At 34.8% G+C, this 24067-nt stretch overlaps 1 protein-coding gene across 1 annotated transcript in view; it reads right to left on the bottom strand.

The window, feature by feature from the left end:
* Positions 1-24067, bottom strand: part of LOC134718304 (ankyrin repeat and sterile alpha motif domain-containing protein 1B-like) — a 43070-nt gene that overhangs the window by 10332 nt on the left and 8671 nt on the right. The window contains exons 4-8 of the mRNA XM_063580799.1: positions 23274-23372; positions 22384-22482; positions 21172-21273; positions 12790-12870; positions 7727-7802 (exon numbers count right to left, since the gene is read on the bottom strand). Of these exons, the coding sequence (XP_063436869.1) occupies positions 7727-7802; positions 12790-12870; positions 21172-21273; positions 22384-22482; positions 23274-23372 (457 nt within the window). The remainder of the gene's footprint in view (positions 1-7726; positions 7803-12789; positions 12871-21171; positions 21274-22383; positions 22483-23273; positions 23373-24067) is intronic.

Genomic DNA, 24067 nt, shown 5'->3' on the forward strand with positions numbered 1-24067 from the left:
GTGTCAGTTTGTCGGTATGTCCGTGTGTTGATATATGAATCTGTTAATGTCCTGAAAGGTCAGTGTGTCAATATGTCTATATATTGATGTATGAGCCTGTTTATGTCCTGAAAGGTCAGTGTGTCAATATGTATATGTGATGATGTAGAAGATTGTTAATGTGTTGAAAAAATGTATCTGTTAATATGTTTATTTGTCAGTGTATTGATATGTCTACATGTTAATGTGTTGACAGGGTTAAGACATGTTGTTATAGCTCACTAGCTCAGGGCTCATTGGTAGCAGGATTTTACTAGCCCAATTGGAAGAGCTACTAGCCCAACAAAACTGACCTGCTAGCCCTAGTATGCCATACAAATTCAGAGTTTGCTGCAATAACAGTGAATTCTATAAACTTATTCATCCATTGTACAGTAGATTTTTGCGAATTGGATACCCAAAACTTAATGATGTTAGCGAAAAATATCCGATTAGCAGATATATTCAATAAATTGATAATTGAATATTCACTGAATATTCTGTAATAATGAGTTGACCAAATCCAGAGATGATACAAGTCTTGACCGCTATGCATGGGTATATAAAAGGATTGGAGGGGTTTCGTTTGTGTAAAAGAATTATTAGCTGGTAAGCTTATTATGTTATGCTCATTGTTTTCAGTTTTAAAATTCTATTTATTAAAATAAATTAAATAACCTCAAATATTTATGTGAATAAATATCACCATCCATAGTTTGGGTATTTTATAAATGTTTTATAAACGAAGTACAGTAATGTCCATATTTACATTTATCACAGGTAAGCTAATTGTGGGCTATTAATAGATTATAACCTGAGCAGAGTCTTTAAACTGAAATTGTATTTGTTATAATTTGATTTCTTTAAACATCGAATTCATCTGAATATTAATGAAGATTATCATGATTGATGAAATATTATTGCATCAAGTTTAAATTTTCGGACTGTTAATGTTTGGGTCATGGAGGCTTCTTCACAGTGTGTAAACAAAAAAACAAAATGGCGTCCATAATATGTGCACTTGTTGTAAAAGTTATATCAGGTTTCTGCTGTCAAAAGGGATTCACATTTATATTGCAATAAGTTATTTAGAAGGAGGTTCAATCAGGTTGCGTAAGCAATGTTCAACACCCCCTGTACTGACACATCAATATTGAAAGTACAGGATCCACCCAGAGTTATTTGTTCTATTTCAGAACTTGTACGTTATAAGTTCAAAGTCTGGTGTCAATACCCAATGTGTTGATGTATGAGCCTGTCAATGTGTTGGTCTATTAGCGTGATGATGTATGTGTGCTAAAGTGTTGATCTGTCAATGTTTCAATATTCAATGTGTTGATGTACGAGTCTGTTAATGTATTCATCTGTCAGTGTGTATATATGTCAATGTATTGATGTTTGAATCTGGTTATATGTTGATATGTTAGTGTGTCAATATGTCAATGTGTTGATGTATGAGCCTGTCAATGTGTTGATCTATCAGCATGATCAGTGTGATGATATATGTGTGTTAAAGTGTTGATCTGTCAGTGTGTATATATGTCAATGTGTTTGGTCATGTGTTGATCTATCATCATGATGATGTATATGTGTTAAAAAGTTGATCTGTCAGTGTTTCAATATTTCAGTGTGTTGATATAAGAGTCTGTTAATATGTTGATCTGTAAATGTATCGATATGGCAATGTGTTGATATACGAATCTGTTAAGGTGTTAAATCTGTCAGTGTGTCGATATGTCTATGTGTCGATGTATGCGTCTGTTTATTTGTTGATGTGTCAGTGTGTCAATGTGTTGATGTACGAGTCTGGTAATATGTTGATCTGTCAGTGTATGGATATTTCAATGTGTTGATATATAAATGTGTTAATGTGTTAAATCTGTCAGTGTGTCAATATGTCCAATGTTGACGTAGTAGTCTGTTAATGTGTTGTTCTGTCAGTTTGTCAATATGTCTGTGTGTCGATGTGTGAGTCTTTTAATGTGTTGATCTGTCAATGTGTTGATACGTCAAATGTTGATGTATGAGACCGTTGATGTGTTGATCGGTCAGTGTTTCAATATGTCGACATATGAGTCTATTATTTTATCTAATCTGTCAGTGTGTCGATATGGCAATGTGTTGATGTATGAATCTGTTTATGTGTTGATTTGTCAGTGTATCAATATGCCAATGTGTCAATGGATGACTCTGTTATTGTGTTGATCTGTCTATGTATAGATATGTCAATGTGTCAATATGTCAATGTGTAGATCTCTCAAGGCGTTGATGAGTAAAAAGCTTTAGAACTGTCAATGTATTAATATGTCCATTTGTTAATTTGTCAACTGGTCAATGTGTCCATATGTATATGTGTCAATGTTTGAATTTGATACTCTTTTGATACCTCAATTTTGAGATGATGATCTGTCAATGTTTTAATATGTCAATTGATTAATATTTCGATTGTTTATAGGTCAAACGGTCAATGTGTCTATCAGTCTATCTGTCAATGTATTAATATGCCAAAAAAAAACTTATTCTGTATAATCCAGTTGAGCCGATGGCTGGTTTTCAGCAATTCAACATCCCCTTATTCAACATAAAAAGACAAACACAAGTCCATTAAAAACACTAAACATAAAATTGTAGATAGAGCACAAATCTCACCTAACGTCCATGAGAACAATTATTGATCCACTAGTGGCGTCCATCAGTTTGTACTTGCAAAGAAACCCTTCAATACGTAATTGCGGGATGTCCTGTCCATTTATTTAATTTATTTTATTATTCCACACTTTGTGAATACTGATATTTTGTTTTAGTGAGATGTCCATTTTCTCTGAACTTGTATACATTAAAGTTTAGGGGCCAGCTGAGGCAACCTCTAGATGTGGAATTTTCTCGCTTTGTTAGAGACCAATGGGTGGCCTTGGACTGTTTATATTTAATTGCTTGAGTTATATATATTAACTAAGTTTCAAGTTGATGTGATCACAAACTACATGTTTATTTCAAAATGTTAACTTGATACTGGGACAGACGCACAAACAAGAAAAACATCATGACCCTCTTTTATTGTAGGCAGAACATAAAACATCCATTTATTTGTCTTAGGCAGATCATCTATGCCCCACTGTGACAATACTCTCAGGAAAGTATGGATGTACTTGGGACAACAAATATTCGACTCTCCTTTAGACAAGGAAATAAAAGCATATTGTCCAATCTTATTGCATTTATCAAAATAATATGACTTACACCTTATTTACGATCAGTGCATGATAATATAAACAATCATATGTTCATCAATAAACACCAATGCTTGATAGACATTATTCTATAGTTATATATATTTCATTAAGGGACGACATCAAAAGTTCAATGTAGGATAAAAAAAACTTAATTCACATAGTTTGTTCACTGACCCCCCACCCCCCCCCCCCCCCCTCTTAACTTAATTTGGGAAAAATTGATTTACCTATAGGGATACATGTAAAAATCGATTTTAGATATACAAAACTTGCAGAATCTTAACCCCCCCCACCCCCAAACTATTGGATTTAAGTTTTTTTATACTACATCGATCTTTTGATGTCGTCCCTAAATTGGATGTGAATAATGAAATTTATTTTTACAGGACATTCGGTCTGGTAAACAACCTAGATTTACCAGACTGAATATAATTTTAACAAACCAATTTATTTTTACATTTAATTGTATATTATAAGACAAAATACAAAAACACTTATGACTTGTTATGCCCTACTCCTCTCCAAAAATGCACAAACACGAAATCATGTGACCAGATTGTAAAAGTTATGAAAGTTGTGCACAATTGCTTGAATGCATTTCAGTGATAAAGAAAAAGTAATGTCACATTTTATTGGATTTTGACATAAAAAATATTTGTGAACTAAAAAAAATTTAGAGTTTCTGTATAAAATATTTCCTGTTTCTTTTTTCTTTTTCATATATCTTTTGGTTTTCAATATTAGTGTTTATATTTCATAGCTGTAACCTTCTTGGATTTTTTGAAAATTTATTTATTGTATTTGATCGGCAAACCCGGAATCTGATCCTGTATTGTCTACATTTCCGGTTGATGGCAGCCATTGGTGTTTTCGACAGTCAGATATGTTTTTACTCGGATTACACATTACTTGTTGGCGATTTTCGTGTGAGGAACAAGTGAGAATGATATTGACACTACATGCCTTGTGTGAGGAACAAGTAAGAATGATATTGACACCACATGCCTTGTGTGAGGAACAAGTAAGAATGATATTGACACCACATGCCTTGTGTGAGGAACAAGTGAGTATGATAGTACCCACACATGCCGTGTGAGAGGAACAAGTAACCAGATGCTCCGCAGGACGCAGCTTTGTACGACCGCAGAGGTTGAACCCTGAACGGTTGGGGCAAGTATGGACACAACATTCAAGCTGGATTCTGCTCTAAATTTGAATTGTGATTGAATAGTTGACACAGCATAGGTTTCTGACACAGAAGGAATGTGGTCTAACGAACTTAATTTTTTTGTTTTGTCTTTGAGCAATTCACTATGCTGTTGAATTAAAAAAAAATCACATCCCCCTTTCCGTAATTCCCAAACTGATCTCAATTCAAATTTCTAATGGCCCCTAACAATAACTACTCATTTAAATACATCATAAAATATTAAAACGTAAAAAGTGCTTGTTATCACTGAATGGTAAAGATTGTTTTAATTTATCAGTTATTAGTAAAAGTGAATATACATTGTACATTGTATAAAACAATGATTTTAGTTGATTCAACTACTACTGAATTCTGGACAAAGCAAGATAACTCAAATTTTCAAAGAATATTGAAAATTTCTTCCTACTGCACAATATTGTGCAATAAGATATTTCTTGCTATTGCGCAATACTGTGCAATTGAAAATACTTGCCGTTGCCCAATACTGTGCAATTGAAGATTTCTTGCTATTGTGCAATACAGTGCAATTGAAAATTTCTTGCTATTTCACAATACTGTGCAATTGAAGATTTCTTGCTATTGCTGAATACTATGCAATTGAAAATTTCTTGCTATTGCACAATACTTTAAAATATAATAATTTTGGATCCTGATTTAGACCAACTTGAAAACTGGGCCCATAATCAAAAATCTAAGTACATGTTTAGATTCAGCATATCAAAGTACCTAACGGATTCAATTTTTGTTAAAATCAAACTAAGTTTAATTTTGGACCCTTTTGACCTTAATGTAGACCAATTTGAAAATGGGACCAAACATTAAGAATCTACAACACAGTTAGATTCGGCATATCAAAGAACCCCAATTATTTATTTTTTTATGAAATCAAACAAAGTTTAACTTTGGACCTTTTGGGCCCCTTATTCCTAAACTGTTGGGACCAAAACTCCCAAAATCAATCCAAACCTTCCTTTTATGGTCAAAAACCTTGTGTTTAAATTTCATAGATTTCTATTAACTTATACATAAGTTATGGTGCGAAAACCAAGAAAAATGCTTATCTGGGCCCCTTTTTGGCCCCTAATTCCTAAACTGTTCGGACCTTAACTCCCAACCTTTCTTTTGTGGTCATAAACCTTGTGTTTAAATTTCATTGGTTTCTATTTACTTATACTTAAGTTATTGTGCGAAAACCAAGAATAATGCTTATTTGGGCCATTTTTGGGGCCCTTATGCCTAAACTGTTGGAACCAAAACTTCAAAATTAATCCAAACCTTTCTTTTGTGGTCACAAACCTTATGTCAAAATTTCATAGATTTCTATTTACTTAAACTAAAGTTATAGTGCGAAAACGAGGAAAATGCTTAGTTGGGCCCTTTTTGGCCCCTTATTCCTAAAATGTTGGAACCAATACTCCCAAAACCGATTCCAACCTTCCTTTTGTGGTCATAAACCTTGTGTTAAAATTTCATAGATTTCTTTTCACTTTTACTTAAGTTAGAGTGCGAAAACTAAAAATATTCGGACGCCACAGACGACGACGACGACGCAAACGTGATAGCAATATACGACGAAAAAATTGAATGTGGTCGTATAAAAATGATATTGACGGCATATGCCTTGTGTGAGGAACAAGTGAGAATGATATTGATGTCACATGCCTTGTGAGAGGAACAAGTAAGAATGGTATTGACACCACAGGCCTTGTGTGAGGAACTAGTAAGAAAGATATTGACGTCACATGCCTTGTGAGAGGAACAAGTGAGAATGATATTAATGTCACATGCCTTGTGAGAGGAACAAGTAAGAATATATTGACACCACATGCCTTGTGTGAGGAACAAGTGAGACTGATAGTACCGTCACATGCCTTGTGAGAGGAACAAGTGAGAATGATATTGATGCCACATTCCTTGTGAGAGGAACAAGTAAGAAAGATAGTAACGTCGCATGCCTTGTGAGGGGAACAAGTAAGAATGATATTGACGTCATATGCCTTGTGAGGGGAACAAGTAAGAATGATATTGATGTGACATGCCTTGTGAGAGGAACAAATATGAATGATAGTGATGTCACATGCCTTGTGAGGGGAACAAGTAAGAATGATATTGACGTCATATGCCTTGTGAGGGGAACAAGTAAGAATGATATTGACGTCATATGTCTTGTGAGGGGAACAAGTAAGAATGATATTGACTTCACATGCCTTGTGAGGGGAGAAAGTAAGAATGATATTGACGTCACATGCCTTGTAAGGGGAACAAGTAAGAATGATATTGACGTCATATGCCTTGTGAGTGGAACAAGAAAGAATGATATTGACGTCACTTGCCTTGTAAGGGGAACAAGTAAGAATGATATTGACGTCATATGCCTTGTGAGTGGAACAAGAAAGAATGATATTGATGTCACATGCCTTGTGAGGGGAACAGGTAAAAATGATATTGATGTGACATGCCTTGTGACAGGAACAAGTAAGAATGATATTGACGTCAAATGCCTTGTGAGGGGAACAAGTAAGAATGATATTGACGTCACATGCTTTGTATGGGGAACAAGCAAGAATGATATTGATGTCACATGCCTTGTGAGGGGAACAAGTAAGAAAGATATTGATGTCACATGCCTTGTGAGGGGAACAAGTAAGAATGATATTGACGTCACATGCCTTGTGAGGGGAACAAGTAGGAATGATATTGACGTCAAATGCCTTGTGAGAGGAACTAGTAAGAATGATTATCAAAACAAGAATGTGTCCCAAGTACACGGATGTCCCACTCTCTTTAATTTTCTATGTTCAGTGAACTGTGAATTTGGGGTAAAAACTATAATTTGGCATTAAAATTAGAAAGATCATATCATAGGGAACATGTGTACTAAGTTAAGTTGATTGGACTTCAACTTCTTCAAAAACTACCTTGACCAAAAACTTTAACCTGAAGCGAGACGAACGGAGGGACGAAAGAATGAACGGACCCACAGACCAGAATACATAAGGCCCGTCTACTATCATAGGTGGGGCATAAATATATTCAACACGTTGAGGAAAGTATAAATTAGATGAGAATGATTTTAAAGTTAATGTGATCTGTCATCAATCAATCTTCATCAATAGCCTACTTCACTTTTCCCATCAATTTGTTATTTTTTTTCATCATTTTTCATTATAGCAATATAAGCAGTTATCAAGGTTTCCGTATATTAGAAACAGGTAATTATAAATCATTTCAGCCGGTATCTGAATAATAAACATTAGATGATTACCTTCAACTACTGGTGCTGCAGGTTCCTGTAAATGGGTGTCAGGAGTTACTTCTGGGGATGTCTTTGACATGACAGTCTACAAAAAAAGAATATGCTATAAACTATCATGCCCTATGTGTAAAATTGTCTAATAGTTTAATACATATACTTTAAAGGCCCATTTTTGTCAATGAGAATAATGATTTTTAGAAAAATTTCAAATTTGCCCATACTTTGCACATAATATTTGGAAAATGCATATAAGATAAAGAAATACATATGTCAGACACATTATTCTTTATAGCGAAGTTGGGAATACATATTTTCAAGTTGTTCGTTTGACCAGGCTGATGATACAACCCACACTTACTGGCATTTAAGTTGTGTGATGGTGACTTCGGTCATAAATCCTAATACCCAAATAATGGACGACAAACAAAATTTTACTAATGATTTTTAGTGGGATGTCCTTTTTCAAATATTTCATATTTTTTTTTCTCAGGTGCCATCATTGCCAAGTTCGAAAACAGTAGTGTTATCAACCAAACTCATAGTGGAGAAAATGCATCATTTCTTAAAGTATGTTTTATTTCTCCCATTGTTTAATTGCAAGAAAATAGCACATATTCAAGTTTTCAGGTTTTAGGCTCCAATCTGGCAATATGTGTTGTAATGCATGTAATGTGGCTACCTTCATTTGAAATGATCAGTTAAGAAAACAAGAGGCTCTAAAGGGACTGTGTCGCTCACCTTGGTCTATGTACACATCAAACAAAAGACACTCTCCAACGTTGTAGACGAGATAAGACTTCATGACAAAAATCTCTATTTTTGTTGATCTTGTATTACTGATTTTTTAGTCTGTTTAGATGTATGAAGAGTGACAGTCTACTATAAACTATAGAGACAAAATTTGACTTTTAAATAGATCTTGCCTTGCTGATCATTTGTGTGATTTAAAGTATATATTATAATTTAAATCATATAAGGCATAACGGAAAAAAAAAATGTTTCTCTCTAAATATCATAGTTTTCATGATAATAGGCACAAATGAAACAAAATGGTAAAATTTGTCATTTATGGGCAATAACTCCTATAAGAATATTTCTAACAGTTTTGATGTATATGAACAATTGGTAGAGCTCATCATTCTGAATATTTTTGTTCCTTTCAGATTTTCTCTATTTATAACATTTCAAACAATAATAGACAAAACTTGCATTTTACCCCTATGTTCTATTTTTAGCCATGTCGGCCAATTTGGTTGGTAGGCGAGGTCATCGGACACATTTTTTAAACTATATATCCTAATGATGATTGTGGCCAATTTTGGTTAAATTTGGTCCAGTAGTTTCAGAGTAGAAGATTTTTGTAAAAGTTAACGATGACGGATGACGACGGAGACGGACGACAGACGACGGACGCCAAGTGATGAGAAAAGCTCACTCGGGTTTTTAGGCCAGGTGAGCTAAAAAATCAATTGTTTTCTGATTTTTGTGATTCACAGTTTCTTGCTTTAAAAGTGTCAGACCACCAATTCAAAATCCCTACCTATTCCAACAAATTTTTCATTTTTTAATTGTCACAGCTTTCTTAATTTTTTACCTAAGCATAACTTCATACAAAGCAGGTATATATTTTAAAATGTACATGTACCACCTTTCTATCTGCCAATTTTAAATCCAGGTTTAATGTTTTTCACTTGTAGTAAAATACCAACGGTCAGAAGGTAACTATTAATCATAGCCCCTGATTTTTCTGGAAATCTTAAATAAATATAGTATGGAGCGCATTAATCCTAAATTTTTAATGCGAACTCATGAGCAAGTAAATTATGTCTAACAAGAGTGTACACGCTGAAATGTCTCGCCTTCTTTACTAATCATTGATGTTATGTTGATAGTCCTAAATATAAAGCTTTATTACAACTGTCACATACATTAACCAAGAAAACTAAACATCAACCAATGAACCACGAAAATGAGGTCAAGGTCAGATGAACCATGCCAGGCAGGCATGTACAGCTATCAATTCTTTCATACAACAAATATAATTTACATATTGCTTTAGTTTAAGAAAAACAGACCAAAACACAAAAACTTAACACTGAGCAATGAACCGTGAAATTAGGTCAAGGTCAAATAAAACCTGTGCGACTGACATACAGATCATAAAATATTTCCATACACCAAATATAGTTGACCTATTGCGTATAGTATTAGAAAAAAAGTCAAAAACTAAAAAAACATGAAAATGAGATCAAGGTCAGATGACACCTGCCAGCTAGACATGTCACCTTACAATCATTCCATACACCAAATAAAGTAGACCTATTGCATACAGTATAAGAAAAACAGACAAAAAAACACAAAAACTTAACTATAACCACTGAACCATGAAAATGCGGTCAAGGTCAGATGGCACCTGCCAGTTGGACATGGACACCTTACAGTCCATTCATACACCGAATATACTAGACCTATTGCTTATAGTATCTGAGATATGGACTTGACCACCAAAACTTTGTTGCGAATAGTACGCAATTATAAAGACATTGGACTTTTATTTGACACTGTTTATGTAATCATATTACATTGTTATTTTAATTATAGTAAATGAATCATGCTAGAATATTCTAGATGGATAGTGAAAGTAATTGTGTATATTTATGTTTAAGAAAGCGTTGGCAAATTCCGGAATTTACCCTGTTACTAAAAATAGATTATTTATCATTTCTCTAGTAAATTATAGTTTGTTCTAGATTTTGAATGTTCTTATGATTTTAGTATATAAGTTAAGGGTTTTTATGGATAATTTTCATTGTAAAAATAGTAGTAACAGAAGTATAGAAGTATTATCAGTTGAACTAGAAAGAAAAAGACGGATTATTCTAATGTGGTATTTATTAACTGTACATACTGGTAAATAACTGTTAGGTATTTGATTAAAGATATTAAAGGATTCCGTGTTAGTCTGATTTCGCCACAAACTTAACCTTGTTCACTGATCCATGAAATGAGGTCGAGGTCAAGTGAAAACTGTCTAACGGACATGAGGACCTTGCAAGGGACGCATATACCAAATATAGTTATCCTATTACGTATAATAAGAGAGAAATAAGCATTACAAAAAGTCTTAACTTTTTTCAAGTAGTCACTGAACCATGAAAAAGAGGTCAAGGACATTTGACATGTGACTGACTGAAACTTTGTAACATGAGGCATCCATATACAAAGTATGAAGCATCCAGGTCTTCCACCTTCTAGAATATAAAGCTTTAAAGAAGTTAGCTAATGCCACCGCCGCCGCCGGATCACTATCCATATGTCGAGCTTTCTGAGACAAAAGTCAAGTAAACAATGACATCAAAAGCACTATATATTTTTTAGGGAAGGACTACTTTAATATAGAACTTTACATTATAAATTGGAGTGAGTGAATTGGTGGTCTGACATATCTCACACTGCTTATTTAATGATGATTTGATTGATTTGTTTTGTATGTAATTTAAAAAGGTTGTGCAGGACAGTTAACGTTATTGAGTTTACTAATTTCATAGAGGTTTTATCTATGTAGGTGGCTTTGTCTCCCCGTTACATACTGAAAGGTTTAAAATCTATACACAGGTTGACAGCATACTTAATATTTTGTAAAGATGTGCTTTTTCTTTTAGTATATGATTATTACATATTTGCATAAACATGTAAATCAACCTTTCCGCACAGAGGTATGCATTATATATACATAAAAGGAGATGATGTGATGTATATACCTAAGAGACAGCGAGCTGATGACACAAAAAAAGGAGATGATGTGATGTATATACCTAGGAGATACCAAGCTGATGACACATAAAAGGAGATGATGTGATGTATATACCTAGAGATACCATGCTGATGACACATAAAAGGAGATGATGTGATGTATATACCTAGGAGATAACAAGCTGATGACACATACAAGGACATGATGTGATGTATCTACCTAGGAGACAGCGAGCTGATGACACATAAAAGGAGAAGATGTGATGTATATATACCTAGGAGATACCAAGCTGGTGACACATACAAGGACATGATGTGATGTATATACCTAGGAGATACCACGCTGATGACACATACAAGGACATGATGAGATGTATATATCTCGGAGATAGCGAGCTGATGACACATACTAGGACATGATGTGATGTATATACCTAGGAGACAGCAAGCTGATGACACATACAAGGACGTGATGTGATGTATATACCTAGGAGATACCAAGCTGATGACACATACAAGGACATGATGAGATGTATATATCTCGGAGATAGCGAGCTGATGACACATACAAGGACATGATGTGATGTATATACCTAGGAGACAGCAAGCTGATGACACATACAAGGAGATGATGTGATGTATATACCTAGGAGATACCAAGCTGATGCCACATACAAGGAGATGATGTGATGTATATACCTAGGAGATACCAAGCTGATGACACATAAAAGGAGATGATGTGATGTATATACCTAGAGATACCATGCTGATGACACATACAAGGACATAATGAGATGTATATATCTCGGAGATAGCGAGCTGATGACACATACAAGGAGATGATGTGATGTATAAACCTAGGAGACAGCAAGCTGATGACACATAAAAGGAGATGATCTGATGTATATACCTAGGAGATACCAAGCTGATGACACATAAAAGGAGATGATCTGATGTATATACCTAGGAGATACCAAGCTGATGACACATACAAGGAAATGGTGTGATGTATATACCTAGGAGATAACAAGCTGATGACACATACAAGGACATGATGAGATGTATATATCTCGGAGATAGCAAGCTGGTGACACATACAAGGAGATGATGTGATGTATGTACCTAGGAGACAGCGAGCTGATGACATTTAACATGAGATGATGAAGCTTGGAATTGTCAACTTTCATTGTTAACTGACAACAAATACTACAATGACATTGAAAACTACAGGCAACTACTTTATTGTAATTTCTTTGTACCAGTCTGTTTTGTCTCTTATAATCTGTGAATATCTTTTAAAGTAAGACAATACTATTTACCTTAAGGAAGTCCATCACTTTTTTCTTCTTCTTTTTAGAACAATACGTTGATATTGTTACCAGATCATAAGGAGTCTTACCCTGAAATACAATCAAATAATCTTTCATTAATCATACACATATATATCTTTTATTTCAAAAACTGTAAAACATTAAATAATAGGTAACTGTTGCATTAATTTTACCTATGCAATGCAGAGTGTTGTCTTATTTATATATACTTGAAATAAAAACCAGTGAACCTAAACCAACAACAAATATGAAGTGTCATTATAAAGAGATCAATGAATAATATTTGAGATTTTGCTGTTAAAGAAATTATTGAATGATTGGTGTAGGGTGTGTGCGTGAAATGTGATAAGATGGTAGTTGTGATGGTAGTGTAAGATGTAATACTGGAGTATACTCAAATGGTAGTTTTGTTAATAGTGTATGATTGGTGTAAGATGTGTTGCTGGAGTATAATTAAATGGTAGTTTTGTTAGTAGTGTATGATTGGTGTAAGATGTGTTGCCGGAGTATGCTTAGATGGTAGTTTTGATAAAAGTGTATGATTGGTGTAGGGTGTGTTGGTGGAATGTGATTGAATGGTAGTTTTGTTAATAGTGTATGATTGGTGTGAGGTGCATTAGTGGAATGTGATTAGATAGAAGTAATATGTGTTGCTGGAGTATGATTAGATGGTTGTTTTGTTAGTAGTTTAGGATTCGTGTTAGGTGTGTTGGTGGAGTATGATGAGATGGCAGATGTGTCAGTAATGTAGGATTGGTGTTAGGTGTGTTGGTGGAGTATGATGAGATTGTAGTTGTGTCAGTAATGTAGGATTGGTGTTAGGTGTGTTGGTGGAGTATGATGAGATGGTAGATGTGTCAGTAATGTAGGATTGGTGTTAGGTGTGTTGATGGAGTATGATGAGATGGTAGTTGTGTCAGTAGTGTATGATTGGTGTTAGGTGTGTTGGTGGAGTATGATGAGATGGTAGTTGTGTCAGTAATGTAGGATTGGTGTTAGGTGTGTTGGTGGAGTATGATGAGTTGGTAGTTGTGCCAGAAATGTAGCATTGGTGTTAGGTGTGTTGGTGGAGTATGATGAGATGGTTGTTGTGTCAGTAATGTAGGATTGGTGTTAGGTGTGTTGATTATGTATGATGAGATAGTTGTTGTATCAGTAGTGTAGGATTGGTGTAGGGTGTGTTGTTAGAGTATGATGAGATGGTAGTTGTGTCAGTAGTGTATGATTGGTGTTAGGTGTGTTGGTAGAGTATGATGCGATGGTTGTTGTGTCAGTAGTGTAGGATTAGTGTAGGGTGTATTGGTGGAGTATAATGAGATGGTAGTTGTGTCAGTAGTGTAGGATTGGAGTTATGTGTGTTGGTGGAGTATGATGAGATGGTTGAAGTTTCAGTAATGTAGGATTGGTGTTAGGTGTGTTGATGATGTATGATGAGATAGTAGTTGTGTCAGTAGTGTAGGATTGGTGTTAGGTGTGTTGGTAGAGTATGATGAGATGGTAGTTGTGTCAGTAAAGTAGGATTGGTGTTATGTGTGTTGATGGAGTATGATGAGATGGTAGTTGTGTCAGTAGTGTAGGATTGGTGTTAGGTGTGTTGGCAGAGTATGATGAAATGGTAGTTGTGTCAGTAGTGTAGGATTGGTGTAAGGTGTGTTGGTGATGTATGATGAGATGGTAGTTGTGTCAGTATTGTAGAATTGGTGTAGGGTGTGTTGGTAGAGTATGATGAGATGGTTGTATTGTCAGTAATGTAGGATTTGTGTTAGGTGAGTTGGTAGAGTATGATGAGATGGTAGTTGTGTCAGTAATGTAGGATTTGTGTTAGGTGTGTTGTTGGAGAATGATGAGATGATAGTTGTGTCAGTAGTATATGATTGATGTAAGGTGTGTTGGTAGAATATCATGAGATGGTTGTTGTGTCAGAAGTGTAGGATTGGTGTTAGGTGTGTTGGTGGAGTATAATGAGATGGTAGTTGTGTCAGTAATGTAGGATTGGTGTTAGGTGTGTTGGTGGAGTATGATGAGATGGTTGAAGTGTCAGTAATGTAGGATTGGTGTTAGGTGTGTTGATGGTGTGTTGATGAGATAGTAGTTGTGTCAGTAGTGTAGGATTGGTGTTAGGTGTGTTGGTAGAGTATGATGAGATGGTAGTTGTGTCAGTAATGTAGGATTGGTGTAAGGTGTGTTGGTAAAGTATGATGAGATGGTTGTAGGTTCAGTAATGTAGGATTGGTGTTAGGTGTGTTGGTGATGTATGATGAGATGGTAGTTGTGTCAGTAGTGTAGAATTAGTGTTAGGTGTGTCGGTAGAGTATGATGAGATGGTAGTTGTGTCAGTAAAGTATGATTGCTGTTATGTGTGTTGATGGAGTATGATGAGATGGTAGTTGTGTAAGTAGTGTAGGATTGGTGTAGGGTGTGTTGGTTGAGTATGATGAGATGGCTGTAGTGTCAGTAATGTAGGATTGGTGTTAAGTGTGTTGGTGATGTATGATGAGATGGTAGTTGTGTCAGTAGTGTAGGATTGGTGTAGGGTGTGTTGGTAGAGTATGATGAAATGGTAGTTGTGTCAGTAATGTAGGATTGGTGTAGGGTGTGTTGGTAGAGAATGATGAGATGGTTGTTGTGTCAATAGTGTAGGATTGGTGTAGTGTGTATGTGGTAGAGTATGATGAGATGGTTGTAGTGTCAGTTATGTAGGATTGGTGTTAAGTGTGTTGGTGGAGTATGATGAGATGGTAGTTGTGTCAGTAGTGTAGGATTGGTGTTAGGTGTGTTGGTGGAGTATGCTGATATGGTAGTTGTGTCAGTAATGTCGGATTGGTGTTGGGTGTGTTGGTAGAGTATGAGATGGTTGTAGTGTCAGTAATGTAGGATTGGTGTTAGGTGTGTTGGTGGAGTGTGATGCGATGGTAGTGGTGTCAGTAGTGTAGGATTAGTGTAAGGTGAATTGGCAGAGTATGATGAGATGGTAGTTGTGTCAGTAATGTAGGATTGGTGTAAGTTGAGTTGGTAGAGTATGATGAGATGGTACTTGTGTCAGTAATGTAGTATTTATGTTAGGTTTTTTGGTGGAGTATGATGAGATGGTAGTTGTGTCAGTAATGTAGGATTGGTGTTAGGTGTGTTGGTGGAGTATGATGAGATGGTAGTTGTGTTAGTAGTAGATGATTGATGTAGGGTGTGTTGGTGGAGTATGATGAGATGGTAGTTGTGTCAGTAGTGTAGGATTGGTGTTAGGTGTGTTGGTGGAGTAAAATGAGATGGTAGTTGTGTCAGTAATGTAGGATTGGTGTTAGGTGTGTTGGCGGAGTATGATGAGATGGTTGTTGTATCAGTAGTGTAGGATTGGTGTTAGGTGTTTTGGTGGAGTATGATGAGATGGTAGTTGTGTCAGTAGTGTAGGATTTGTGTTAGGTGTGTTGCTAGAGTATGATGAGATGGTAGTTGTGTCAGTACTGTAGGATTGGTGTAGGATGTGTTGGTAGAGCATGATGAGATGGTTGTTGTGTCAATAGTGTATAATTGGTGTTAGCTGTGTTGGTGGAGTATGATGAGATGGTAGTTGTGTCAGTAGTGTAGGATTGGTGTTAGGTGTGTTGGTGGAGTATGATGAGATGGTTGTAGTGTCAGTAATGTAGGATTGGTGTTAAGTGTATTGGTGATGTATGATGAGATGGTAGTTGTGTCAGTAGTGTAGGATTGGTGTTAGGTGTGCTGCTAGAGTATGATGAGATGGTAGTTGTGTCAGTATGTAGGATTGGTGTAGGATGTGTTGGTAAAGCATGATGAGATGGTTGTTGTGTCAATAGTGTATAATTGGTGTTAGCTGTGTTGGTGGAGTATGATGATATGGTAGTTGTGTCAGTAATGTAGGATTGGTGTTAGGTGTGTTGGTGGAGTATGATGAGATGGTAGTTGTGTCAGTAGTGTAGGATTTGTGTAGGGTGTGTTGGTAGAGTATGATGAGATGGTTGTAGTGTCAGTAATGTAGGATTGGTGTTAGGTGTGTTGATTGAGTATGATGAGATGGTAGTTGTGTCAGTAGTGCATGATTGGTGTTAGGTGTCTTGGTGATGTATGATGACATGATAGTTGTGTCAGTAGTGTATGATTGGTGTAAGTGTGTTGGTGGAGTATGATGAGATGGTAGTTGTGTTAGTAGTAGATGATTGATGTAGGGTGTGTTGGTAGAGTATCATGAGATGGTAGTTGTGTCAGTAGTGTAGGATTTGTGTAGGGTGTGTTGGTAGAGTATGATGAGATGGTTGTAGTGTCAGTAATGTAGGATTGGTGTTAGGTGTGGTGATGGAGTATAATGAGATGGTAGTTGTGTCAGTAATGTAGGATTGGTGTTAGGTGTGTTGGCGGAGTATGATGAGATGGTAGTTATATCAAAAGTGTAGGATTGGTGTTAGGTGTGTTGGTGATGTATTATGAGATGGCAATTGTGTCAGTACTGAGGGATTGGTGTGAGGTGTGTTGGTGATGTATGATGACATGGTAGTTGTGTCAGTAGTGTATGATTGGTGTTAAGTGTGTTGGCAGATTATGATGAGATGGTAGTTGTGTCAGTAGTATATGATTGATGTAGGGTGTGTTTGTAGAGTACGATGAGATGGTTGTTGTGTCAGTAGTTTAGGATTGGTGTAGGGTGTGTTGGTAGAGTTTGATGAGATTGTAGTTGTGTCAGTATTTATGATTGGTGTAAGGTTAGTGGTAGAAGTGTAATTGAACTATGATTAGATGGTTGATGTGCTGGTAGTGTATTTTTTTAGTTAGATGTGTAATTGGAGTATGATTAGATGGTTGATGTGTGGGTAGTGTATAATTGGTGTTAGATGTGTAATTGAATTGATGTAGGGTGTGTTGGTACAGTATGATGAGATGGTAGTTGTGTCAGTAGTTTATGATTGATGTAGGGTGTGTTGTTGGAGTATGATGAGATGGTAGTTGTGTCAGTAGTTTAGGATTGATGTAGGGTGTGTTGTTGGAGTATGATGAGACGGTAGTTGTGTCAGTAGTTTAGGATTGATGTAGGGTGTGTTGGTGGAGTATGATGAGATGGTAGTTGTGTCAGTAGTTTAGGATTGATGTAGGGTGTGTTGTTGGAGTATGATGAGATGGTAGTTGTGTCAGTAGTTTAGGATTGATGTAGGGTGTGTTGGTGGAGTATGATGAGATGGTAGTTGTGTCAGTAGTTTAGGATTGGTGTAGGGTGTGTTGGTGGAGTATGATGAGATGGTAGTTGTGTCAGTATTTTATGATTGATGTAGGGTGTGTTGTTGGAGTATGATGAGATGGTAGTTGTGTCAGTAGTTTAGGATTGATGTAGGGTGTGTTGTTGGAGTATGATGATATGGTAGTTGTGTCAGTAGTTTAGGATTGGTGTAGGGTGTGTTCTTCCATACAGCAAATATAGTTGACATATTGCTTATAGTTTAAGAAAAACAGACCATAACCCAAAAACTTAACACTGAGCAATTAACCCTGAAAATAAGGTCAAGGTCAAATAAAACCTACGCGACTGACATATTGATCATAAAACATTTCCATACACCAATTAAAGAACCTTAGTGAGCACGCTCACATACCCCATGTCCCCACATTGTCATTGGAGAAATTAAATAAGTATAAGAAAAAAAATTGTATAAGAAAAAATATTGAAAAATAATTTCAATATACATAGTATGTCCTTATTATCTACAAAATTTCATGAAATTCTGTTGTGTGTTTTCAGAGGAGTTGCGATGACAAACTGTTGCAGTAGTACATTAAAGTAAATAAGTTCAAAGGGGCGTAACTCCTAGAAAAAAAATTGAATAGCAATTTCTAGTCGATATGCACAACTACATAGTATGTCCTTATTATCTGAAAAGGTTTTGTGAAATTCTGTTGTGTGGTTTGAGAGGAGTTGCAATGACAAACTGTTGCAGTAGTACATTATAGTAAATAAGTTCAAAGGGTTGTAACTCCTAGAAAAATTGAATCACAATTTCCCGTCGATATGCACAACTACATAGTATGTCCTTATTATCTGAAAAGGTTTCGTGAAATTCTGTTGTGTGGTTTGAGAGGAGTTGCGATGACAAACTGTTGCAGTAGTACATTAAAGTAAATAAGTTCAAAGGGTTGTAACTCCTAGAAAAAAAAATTGAATCGCAATTTCCCGTCGATTTGCACAACTACATAGTATGTCCTTATTATCTGAAAAGGTTTCGTGAAATTCTGTTGTGTGGTTTGAGAGGAGTTGCGATGACAAACTGTTGCAGTAGTACATTAAAGTAAATAAGTTCAAAGGGGCGTAACTCCTAGAAAAAAAATTGAATCGCAATTTCCAGTCGATATGCACAACTACATAGTATGTCCTTATTATCTGAAAAGGTTTCGTAAAATTCTGTTGTGTGGTTTGAGAGGAGTTGCGATGACAAACTGTTGCAGTAGTACATTAAAGTAAATAATTTCAAAGGGGCGTAACTCCTAGAAAAAAAATTGAATCACAATTTCCAGTCGATATGCACAACTACATAGTATGTCCTTATTATCTGAAAAGGTTTCGTGAAATTCTGTTGTGTGGTTTGAGAGGAGTTGCGATGACAAGAAACAGGACTGACGGACGGACGGACTGACGGACGGACCGACGGACGGACGGGTCAAAAACATTATACCCTCCACAACTTCGTTGCATGGGGCATAAATATAGTTGATCTATTGTATATACATTGTGTAGTATTAGAAAAAAGACCAAAACTCAAAAACTTAACTTTTCGTTCATTTTTTTATATAAATAAGGCAGTTAGTTTTCTCGTTTGAATTGTTTTACATTGTCTTATCGGGGTCTTTTATAGCTGACTATGCAGTATGGGCTTTGATCATTGTTGAAGGCCGTACAGTTAATGTCTGTGTCATTTTGGTCTGTTGTGGACAGTTGTTTCATTGGCAATCATACCACATCTTCTTTTTTATATTTGACCATTCAACCATCAAAATGTGGTCAAGGTCAATTGACACCTGCCAGCTAGACATGTACACTTTACAATCATTCCATACACCAAATATAGTAGACCTATTGCATACAGTATAAGAAAAACAGACCAAAACACAAACACTTAACTATAACCATTGAACCATGAAAATGAGGTCAAGGTCAGATGACACCTGCCAGTTGGACATGTACACCTTACAGTCCTTCCAATAGTATCTGAGATATGGACTTGTCCACCAAAACTTAACCATGTTGAATGTTCACTGATCCATGAAATGAGGTCGAGGTCAAGTGAAAACTGTCTGACAGGCATGAGGACCTTGCAAGGTACGCACATAACAAATATAGTTATACTATTACTTATAAAAGAGAATTTAAATTACAAAATAAGTTTTTTTCAAGTAGTCACTGAATCATGAAAATGAGGTCAAGGACATTGGAAATGTGACTGGCGGAAACTTCGTAAAATGAGGAATCCATATACAAAATATGAAGCATCCAGGTCTACCACCTTCTAAAATATAAAGCCACTGCTTGATCACTATGCCTATGCTGAGCTTTCTGAGATTAAAGTCAAAAGCTCGACAAAAACAATCAGTTTTAAGGGGGCTCGCGGGTCTGAATCATTTGTTTAATTTTTAAAAAAATGTGGTCACCATTCATTTACGCCCACAATCTGCCTTCGAAAGACGCATACATTTTTCTTAATGTCCTTTTTTCTGTTGACCTAATAGGGGAAATAGTTGTAATATCGAAATAAAAAAAGAACTAAATTACAGAAATCGCTTAAATTTTACAGTTAATTAGTTTATGTACAGCTTTTTCGAAAAAAAAAAAAAATATAGGTCACCGATGAGTTAAAAAAGATATTTCAAATTTAATGCCAAAAATGGCATTTTTGCACAAAAAAGAGATGATTTTGAGCTTTTCCAATGATATCTACATTTTAAAAGTCACCTGAGGCCAACACCAATTGATTTATTGGAATGATTCTTGTACCATAATGATAAAGTAATAACTACCTAAGGTAATAAATGAAATTTGTAATGAAAAATTATTGTTTAATTTTTTTCTTAAAATCTTATACCCGCAAGCCTCCTCAAGAAAACTGTGTTCATTCATTAGGTGTATTAATAAAAAGGTTTGTCCCTCCATGTAAAAGTTAAGCACAGACTGATTTCTTCATATTTAGTTTAACCTGTTTATTATACAGGTATTTCATCATAAACTTAAAAGTTGTACTTTATTATATATTATCTGCATCTGTTTACCCTCAACTATTGTATTTGTATTTATATTGTAATTGTACTTCCTCAGTTGACTTGTATTTAGTTTTTAGAGAATAAAATAACTATCTATCTAATAAGAATAAAACTGAATGTTACCTCCAATGATTTCACCCAAGGACTGCATCCTTGATCTATTAAACATTTTGTTATATCAATCTGTCCAAACTCAGCAGCAAGATGTAAAGCTGTTTGTCCAAACTATAACAATATAAAAATATAAACATGTTAATAGTGTGTGATAAAAAAATCATGAGAGGAGTCAAAACAATTTATCAAATGTAAGAAATATAACATCGGGTAAGAAAATATCCAATTATATTTGTGTATAAACTATTATATTCATTTTAGATTCTGTTACATTTATCGAACATTTAAGTTTTTTAGAAAGTCAAGATGGCGGCGTACTCCTAAGTTACGACATGTCATTGTGCTTCTGATGGTACATATAGTAGCCATCATAGTTATAATGTAAATTAATAATTGCGTATGTTTGGCTGAAAAATTATAAGGATTAAACACATTTTTTCTAGAGGTTATTGATGTGTAAACCGGGTCTCTAACTCACAAACTTGACATAAAAGTCCTTCGGACTTTTATTCAGTTTGTGAGTTATCCGCCCCGGTTTACACATCAATAACCTCTAGAAAAAATGTGTTTAATCCTATAATAAACTATTAAATGGTAGATTAAGATATATAAATTCAATGCATATTTTCTGATTCAGTGAAACAAAACAGGTAAAAAAATAGTAAACTCTTAATTATATAAGTGTAACAAGTTAAATAATAGCAACCCTCACTTTATATAAGTCTCACAAGTATTTGTTGTCCATTTAACATGTATGATAAACAACATGATTTTATGTTGATTCAGTAGAATGATTAAAGTTGAAAAAAAAAACTTTTTTCAAGAAACATTAAAACAAGTAATATTTTCTGATTCAGTACGAAGAGACAAGAAAAATAAGACCCCACTTTAAATAATTCTGTCAAGTATTTGTTATTTTTAAAAGATGTTTTACATTAAATCTGTAGAATTAACATTATCTGACTAAAGAAGTTAACACAACTTGTTCTCTTTAACTTCTCATTAAAATCAGATGTTTACAAAATAATTTTTCATCAAGAAACAAAATGAAACCTTAACTATCTGATTCAGTTCTGTGTTACGAATAAAATGAGACCCCACTTTATATAATTCTAACAAATATTTGTTGTCATTAAACCTGTCTGATTAACAACATGATTTTGTGTAGATTCTGTATAAAGTGATGTTTGGTCAGAGTAAGGTCATTATATCTATCATTACCCAGTCTGTAGTGCCTAACTGACTGCCGTGAGTGACTAGGTAAGTCACGACCTCCAGGTTTCCTCCCCAAGCCGCCCACATTAATGGTGTCTTTCCTCTCTGTAATATCAACATATAACAGACATCAAAACTTGTGTCATAAACTGGACAATGTTGTGTAATAAATATAAACAAAATATATATCACATGAATCAGTGGTCAAAACTGAATAAAATGTCCAGTCACACTTCTATTTCTATTCTACATAAACAACAAATAAACAACATGTTTTATTGTGAGATGTCAGAACTTCCATCAGAACTGTCAGGTTAAAAAAAAACTTTTTTCTAGAAACATAAACAATATTTATATCAATGGACTCAGCTGGACAAGACAATTAAAATGAGACCCCACTTTATATAATTCTGTCAACTATTTGTTGTCCATTAAATCTGTTCAATTAACAATGATTAAGAAAATGGAGGAAGTGATAAAAAAAAACTTTTTTCAAGAAACATTAAAACGAGTAATATTTTCTGATTCAGTACGAAGAGACGAAAAAAATAAGACCCCACTTTATATAATTCTGTCAAGTATTTGTTATTTTTAAAAGATGTTTTACATTAAATCTGTAGAATTAACATTATCTGACTAAAGATGTTAACGCAAATTTTTTTTCATCACCTTCTTATTAAAATAAAATGTTAACAAAAAAAAATTTCATCAAGAAACAAAATAAAACCTTTACTATCTGATTCAGTTCTGTGTTACGAATAAAATGAGACCCCACTTTATATAATTCTAACAAATATTTGTTGTCCATTAAACCTGTCTGATTAACAACATGATTTTGTGTAGATTCTGTATAAAGTGATGTTTGGTCAGAGTAAGGTCATTATATCTATCATTACCTTGTCTGTAGTCTCTAACTGACTGCGGTGAGTGACCAGGTAAGTCATCACCTCCAGGTGTCCTCCCTCAGCTGCCAACATTAATGGTGTCAATCCATACTGTAATATCAACATATAACAGACATCAAAACTTGTGTCATAAACTGGACAATGTTGTGTAATAAATATAAACAAAATATATATCACATGAATCAGTGGTCAAAACTGAATAAAATGACCAGTCACACTTGTATTTATATTCTACATAAACAACAAATAAACAACATGTTTTATTGTGAGATGTCAGAACTTCAATCAGAACTGTCAGGTTAAAAAAAAACTTTTTTCTAGAAACATAAACAATATTTATATCAATGGACTCAGCTGGACAAGACAATTAAAATGAGACCCCACTTTATATAATTCTAATAAATATTTGTTGTCCATTAAACCTGTCTGATTAACAATGATTACGTAGAATGATTAAAGTTTAAAAAAAAATAAAATCAAGAATCATTAAAACGAGTAATATTTTCTGATTCAGTACGAAAAGACAAGAAAAATGAGACCCCACTTTATATAATTCTGTCAAGTATGGTCAAGTTGTGGTGAGTATAAGGGTAATATAGCAATGGCGTATGTTTGTGGTGAGTATAAGTAAAGAACTGCAATAAGCCATGTTTATTTTTTTCAAGTTTGCATTGCCTATAAGTGTGATCTGTAACTTGTTTGTGATGAGTGTAATAATGTCATTGCTATGTCACATGTTGGTGTTGAGTATAAGAGTGTCATTGCTATGTCACATGTTGGTGTTG

The sequence above is a fragment of the Mytilus trossulus genome, chromosome 5 (assembly GCF_036588685.1).
Source record: "Mytilus trossulus isolate FHL-02 chromosome 5, PNRI_Mtr1.1.1.hap1, whole genome shotgun sequence".
NCBI classification, from domain to species: domain Eukaryota; kingdom Metazoa; phylum Mollusca; class Bivalvia; order Mytilida; family Mytilidae; genus Mytilus; species Mytilus trossulus.